A 6,357-nucleotide genomic window follows, 5' to 3' on the forward strand; every position below is an offset into this window, starting at 1 on the left:
TGTGCTCACTGTTAATATTATCAAAACAACTTTATCAGTGATTTGGGTGAAACTGGATCATATTTTATGGAGAGAATATTGTCGGGACGTCCTCCGGCTGCTCCGCCTCAACTCTGCTAACTGCTAATGTAGCTGCCGTTAGCGTGCAACCGAACGGGGCTCAGCAGCCTCCCAGTGAACACAGAGGACAGTCAGCGGTACCGAACAACGCGTTTCATTCTTTTTTACCTCTGTCATTGGTAGATTTACTAGCCTGACGTGGTGTTTACTTGCCCCAGGTAATCCCTACTGAGCCCTGCTGCTGATTCAGGTCTGAGTAAGGAAGACTGGACTGCAGTGTCTCCAGGAGGAATAAACAGATAATCCCATTTAAATGACTTTATTTCAGTGTGAAGTTTGGTTCATGTCCTCTGAGAGACTCTCTGTACTGACTGTTCATCACATTTCTGACGTGCCTTTTGTGAAGATAATTAAAACAGATAATTACTGTCGCTGTTTCACAATAATGAGGACTCATCGCTGCAGGTGAGCTGATGGTGTATCAGAGCCAATCAGCAGCCTCATTAGGCCTGTCGCTGTGTGTGTGTGTGTGTGTGTGTGTGTGACGCCATCACGTGCTGTTCTGGCTGTTTGTTGTTTGTTCAGAGGTCAGAGGTTGTGACCCGCTGTCTGTGTCCGACCCAAATACCCGATGAGTTTGTATTGACGGAGTGAAACAGAGCAGCAGGACCAACTGTTCACACGGCGTTCTCTGGTTGACTGAAGCTCGTCTGATGCCCCAAACCTTTTTACAAACTTTGTTTGTGTTTATGCACAAATTGAATGTTAAAGTAAAGTAGCAGCCAGAAAGAAAACAGCGTGGTCATATTTCACATATTACAGTAAACACAAAGACATAATGACCTCCACCTTCAGGTTAGAAAAGAACAAGTAAGAAAGAAACAGACAGATGTTATTCGGGGATGAGAAAGGAAGAGCCTTTCAGCGGATATCTGATTCAGGCTGTAAACTGTGTGTGTGTTTGTGATTTCCATCTTTCTGATAATAAACATGCTGCCACAAAGACTCTCAGATCTGCTCGGAGCCTGGGCACAGACTGAGAGGTTAAAGGTAAAAAGGGGCTTTGGCAGAGTTTACATTAATAATTCATGTTGGTAACCCTGAATGCTGCTCGTTTGATATAACTTTAAATCTGTTTGGTTTATTACTGCAGAACTGTGACAGAGTCCAACCCTCGAGTGTACCGTGAGGTTTTTGGTCCTGAGCCCCGTCCTGTTGTGCTGTTGTTTTGTCGGTCTGTTTATGGCGTCCTCGTGGGGTCACTCTGCTCACCGGTCTCACGTGTGTCTGTCTGCTGCCAACTCGGACTTGGTTTGAATCCAGATCTGCTGTTCTGTTGTCTGCTGGGAAACTGCAGAAGCTGCCAGCTGGACTGAGGGGTTTTCAGATCCTGTTTAGATCAGACCTCCTTCAGAAAAACAGAGTTTACTGCTTAAGAACAGTCTGTACACTGTGTTCAACCATTAACTCTGAACCCTCCACCTCTGACCTCTGACCTCTGAAACTTGTGTGAAGAACTGGCCGTCAAGTTGTTTTCATATTTGTTAATCAAATATAACTCGTGTTTTTCACCCACGATTCTGTTTGGGCAACCTTAGCCGGCATCTTTTCTCAATGACGTAGCCAATGTTGTACCGAATGACACCAACCAGGTGGGTTCACTGTTCGTTACCTGGTCTGTGCTTGTAGAATATCCACCGTGTCTGCTTCTTAACGTAACACCAGAAAGTGTCGCTCTCTCTGTGCAACTGTCGGTAGAGCGGCGGAAGATTGTCACTGGTCTTTGACGTTTGTAAAAAATGTAAAAATGATAAAATGGGTTACAAAATATATAAATAAATATACTCTGGCAGTCATTAACATACATTTATCCCAAGTGAGGTCTGTGTGGACCACTCTGGAACTGAATCTGACATTTAATAGTGGTAGAGTGACTTTAGATGTTTCAAAATGTTGTTTTCAGGGTTTTGGGAGTTCTGGGAGAAAATTATTTTTAGCGAATGAACAATTTTTTATAAAGATAACAATAAAGATTCAGTAATGTGATTGTCAGGGTGGATGAGGTTCTTCCTGGTCCTGGGTGTATGTCAGCTGTTGACTTTGTCTGTTCCCTGCAGGTGGGTCTGGGTCAGGTCCTGGAGCTGGTCGGTGAGCTGCTGCAGTACCTGCAGAGCGTCCTGGTGGCGCTGTTGTACCGGGCAGAGAGTCTCAGAGAGCTGACCCTGAACGGGATCAGAGGTCAGGCTGTCATGTTAGCTGAGCTGCGTCCTGTTCGTCAGATCACAGAGCTGCCGGTTCAGATCCAGCAGCTGCTCCGAGACCTACAGGAACTGTCCAAGATCCTCCTGCAGCTGATGATCAACGCCACACCACTCTACACCTTGGTGAGACTCACCTGAGACGCATCTGCCCCACCCACTCTACACCTGTCCTGAAGCAGGGAAAGGAGATAATTTATTAATTACCAATAATCAATATAATTGTGTCTTTCAGCTGCAGCAGCCGTCTGACCAGCAGGTCGAGGACTTCATGAACCAGGAGGACTTTATATCCGACAGTTCGTCTCGTCGCAGCTCAGCTAACAGCCTCTTCCTGAAGGCGATGGATGGCCGTCCTCGTCGCCGCCGGAGTCTCTACTCTCGGGCCGGTCGAGGCTCTGGGGACCCCCAGAGTCCCGACCCCCCCAACGGCCGCCGCTCCAGCGTGAAGGAAACCCCGGCCCTGGAGGTGGAGGGCCAGCCGATCCCTTCCGATGGTGTCGTCGTCCACCGCCGCCCGTCTGCCACCGAGCTGCTCCTCGCTCCGCTCAAACAGTTCGTCTCTCAGAGCCAGAAGGCCTTCGAGTACCTGAGCCCCAACAACGCCGACAACGCCGACAATGCCGACAACGACACGGCGATGACCGACTGTTAGACACCACGCTGAGGTCCCACCCCGCCCCCATCCACGACCAATCACTGCTGCCAGCCCCGCCCTCCGACCAATCACAGCCTCCCATCTCAGCCCCCGATGACGAGACGTCTCTGCCTCAGCTGGCGTTAGTTTGTGTGTTCTCGTTCACCAACCGAGCGATCAGAAAATTAGTTTAAATGTCTGAGAGTCGATTCTCAAATTAGTGACGAGATGCACTTCCTTCCTTTTTCCAGAGCTTTCAGACGCAGCTTGTGGCCTTCATCCAAAATGTATTTGCTGTTTTCTTAAATGTTATTTTGCCTCTCAAGGCCACTGTACTCAGCTGTCGATGCAGAAAGAAGAGTGTTGTTGTTGTTGGATGTGATGAATGTCGATGACAGAGAATCGATTATCTGTAACTGATTGAGTGGAACATGTTTTGGAGTGGAGGCTGAAGTTGAATGACCGCCGAGAATTAACAGGAAGTGATTTTAACTTTCAGAAATAAAAGCTTCAAACTTTAAACAAATATTATTTTAATATTATTAATAATTATTATTGTTATTATTAGGGATGAGCGAGTACGTTATTATCTGTATCTGTTTCTGTTTAACCAACTAAATGATCTGCATTTGAATGGGCGGGGCTTAAACCTGATCTGGTTGATCAGAAGTTGCTTTATTTATCAGAATTGATCTTCAGAGCGATGTTATTGATCACAAGAGAAACAATAAAAGTTTAAAAGTATTAACACATTTTACTTATTGCATAAAAACACTATCTGTACCAAATATTCACTCAACCTTAATTATCATCCTCATCATCATCATCATCATCATCATCATCATCTTTTCCAACATGTGACTGACAGACGTGGTTAAATAAAGTTTCATGGACTTTAAAAAAACTTAACTTCAGTGTGCTTGTGTCAGAATTAAAAACAGACTCATTTTATTTATTCAGATTTTAATGAACTTACAGAACTTACAGAGCGAGATATAAACTGACGGTTTCATCAACCAGGGTGGAATTTACTGATCCATTACAACCAGTAAAACCCTCCAGGGACACCAAGAGAGGCACTGATCCACTTCCTGTTCTGATACCTGAGTTTGGAGATCTGCTGATTCTGTTCAGTAATGCAGAGCTCCCGGCCCTGAATGTCACACGTTTGGTGTGTGGAGCCTAAAACGGTTGAGCTCATGGTGCAGCTCCATCTGTACGTCTAACTCAGAGTACCGACCCCCCCGAACATTGGTCAGAAAACAAAAGCCAGTATCACTATAATATATTAATATGAAGAGACAACACAAAACGCTGCACCGACAACCTTTACTGAAAAACTCCTAAAGGTCCACAGGTTCTCCTCTGTGCTTGGAAAGGGAGGGTGAAGCGAGGGAGTTGCATTCTGCAACTATACCACTAGATGGCACTAAATCTTTCACACTGGACCTTTAAAGTAACATTTATAAATCTCACATACTGCTACAGTACTCGATGTGGCTTTAAAACTGCATTATTACATGTTGATTGTCTCTGGATCAATATGTGGATCGGGGCCGTCAGTCAGACATCTGATACTGATCGGACCCTGAAACAGTCCTGCTGGCGTCCACTGGAGGCAGCACAGTTGGAGCCCAGTGACCTTCCAATGCTAACTAATGCTAACTAATGCTAACTATGTTAGTTTAGCTTATTGTTGCATGCTAAGCTAATGTTAGCACAGAGTGCAGCAGTGTCAGAGGATCAATAACGAGTTCATCCTGAGGGGAACATCTGTCCCTCACGTCTCTGACCTTTGACCTGTCTTCATGGAGCCACGGACAGGAAGTCTTCCCGCTGATGTCACTGTGACATCAGACGACTTCTCCTCGCCACAATCTCTTCGTCGAGTTCTCCTCGTCTACTCGGCTCGCTTCTTTCCAAACACGGCAGACATGCTCCGCACGATGCTTCGGACGCCGGCCGAGCTCTTCCTGAGCGCGCGGCTCTCCCGGACGAGGTCGACCAGCCGGTGGAACACCAGCATGGCGCCGTGGTACGTCTCTGCGGCCGACACCTCGAAGAAGCCGCAGCAGTGGGACAGAGCGAGGAGTCGTCCCTCCTCACCAGAGACGGTGCGGTGGCGCCGGAGGTCCCGTTTGTTCCCCACGATGACGACGGGAACAGACGACGGCTTCCGGCTGCGACGGATCTGCTGCAGCTGCTGGCGGACCACGTCAAAGCTGCGGCGGTCGCAGATACTGTAGACCAGGACGACGCCGTCAGCCCACTGCAGCTGTTTGTCACTGAGGGGCGGAGTCTTCTCACCGTCCTGAGAACCAACCAGAAACATTTATTCAGAACATCTCTCCTCGTGTTACGTCTTAAAGTACGACCTGTAGGGCGCCTTTAACTGGGACATTACTGGGATATTATTATATATAATAACTATATAAATACATACTATATATCTATTATAACAAACAACCTCCATATAATGAAACACTACAACTGAATATTAAACATTTTAACCAATAAAAACTGAACTGAACTCTGTGTGTGTGTGTGTGTGTTTCTAACCTGTGTGTCCCAGATGTTGAAGCAGATCTCCTGACCGTCAATCCGGTCGACTCGACTGTAAACAGACTCTGAAACAAACAAACAAACAGTTTAATACATCAGTTTTTTTTATGATCAACATGAAATCAGAAAACTGTTCAGTGTTTGTTCCTCACCGATGTCCCCGTACTCGCCGATAAACCTCCGGGTCAGGAATCTGACGGTGAGAGCTGCAGACAGACAGGCAGAGAGAGAGAGAGGAGAGAGAGATGAGAGAGAGAGAGAGAGAGAGAGAGAGAGACGAGAAGAGGAGGAAAGAGAGAGAGAGAGAGAGGTCAGTGGCTGAGACAGTTACAGTTACTCACCTGTCAGCCATTACAGGAGGAAGCACCTATAACCCCGCCCCCCCCTGAACTTGTCTAACTGATGGACCTCATCGTGAACCTGCAGGACGAAGACCTGAGTCCAGATAAAGAGTCCAGTCTGAGGGGTTTTCGTACCAGTTTTCCCGACGCTGCGAGCTCCCAGCAGCAGGATGTTGACCTCCGGTCTCTGCTGGTTCCCCTCCATCACCTCCACGCTGCCGCTCACCTGCACCACCATCAGGACTGCACGATCTGGTCTACAAGAGGGTGTTCAGCTGACAGTCAGCCCTGCGTCCGGTCCCTGTGCAGGTCCTGGTCTCTGGCAGCTCTTTATATAGACCCTGTGGGCGGGGACTGAGCTTCCTCACAGAGCTGCTGCCCCCTGCTGGCTGAAAGAGCAACCTGCATCCTAACCAGAGACCCAGCTGTGGACCTCAGGGTTCCCGCTCCTCTTCAGGACTCTACAGACTCTATTATATTTCCTATTGATCAGTATCAA

The 6,357-nt window shown here is 47.4% G+C and overlaps 3 protein-coding genes across 3 annotated transcripts in view; 2 read left to right on the top strand and 1 right to left on the bottom strand.

Annotated features, from left to right (window-relative positions):
• plin6 (perilipin 6) overlaps positions 1 to 3,834 on the top strand; it is a gene marked incomplete at its 5' end in the record, with an annotated part of 6,445 nt that extends 2,611 nt beyond the window's left edge. The window contains 2 exon segments of the mRNA XM_035673132.1: positions 2,178 to 2,444; positions 2,554 to 3,834. Coding sequence (XP_035529025.1) covers positions 2,178 to 2,444; positions 2,554 to 2,973 — 687 coding nt within the window.
• Positions 1 to 6,357, top strand: part of LOC118336472 — a 744,338-nt gene that overhangs the window by 132,316 nt on the left and 605,665 nt on the right. The window lies entirely within an intron of this gene.
• Positions 3,928 to 6,235, bottom strand: LOC118336487 (ras-like protein family member 11B). Its single transcript, XM_035673154.1, has 4 exons — positions 5,994 to 6,235; positions 5,670 to 5,723; positions 5,515 to 5,582; positions 3,928 to 5,266 (listed from the first exon to the last, which is right to left on the bottom strand). The coding sequence occupies exons 1-4, from the start codon at positions 6,094 to 6,096 to the stop codon at positions 4,856 to 4,858; spliced, it is 636 nt and encodes a 211-aa protein (XP_035529047.1). The 5' UTR covers positions 6,097 to 6,235; the 3' UTR covers positions 3,928 to 4,855.

Source organism: Morone saxatilis, unplaced genomic scaffold, assembly GCF_004916995.1.
Source record: "Morone saxatilis isolate NCDOM2014 unplaced genomic scaffold, NCSU_SB_2.0 Contig24, whole genome shotgun sequence".
In the NCBI taxonomy this organism is placed as follows: Eukaryota; Metazoa; Chordata; class Actinopteri; family Moronidae; genus Morone; species Morone saxatilis.

What these genes read in the sequence shown, in the direction of transcription:
- LOC118336487 (XM_035673154.1), bottom strand. Translation starts at nt 6,096, where the DNA reads ATGGTGGTGCAGGTGAGCGGCAGCGTGGAGGTGATGGAGGGGAACCAG. An exon ending in CGGCGAGTACGGGGACATCG is followed by an intron (nt 5,583 to 5,669) that starts GTGAGGAACAAA and finishes TGTTTGTTTCAG; the next exon opens with AGTCTGTTTACAGTCGAGTC. An exon ending in TCAACATCTGGGACACACAG is followed by an intron (nt 5,267 to 5,514) that starts GTTAGAAACACA and finishes GTTGGTTCTCAG; the next exon opens with GACGGTGAGAAGACTCCGCC.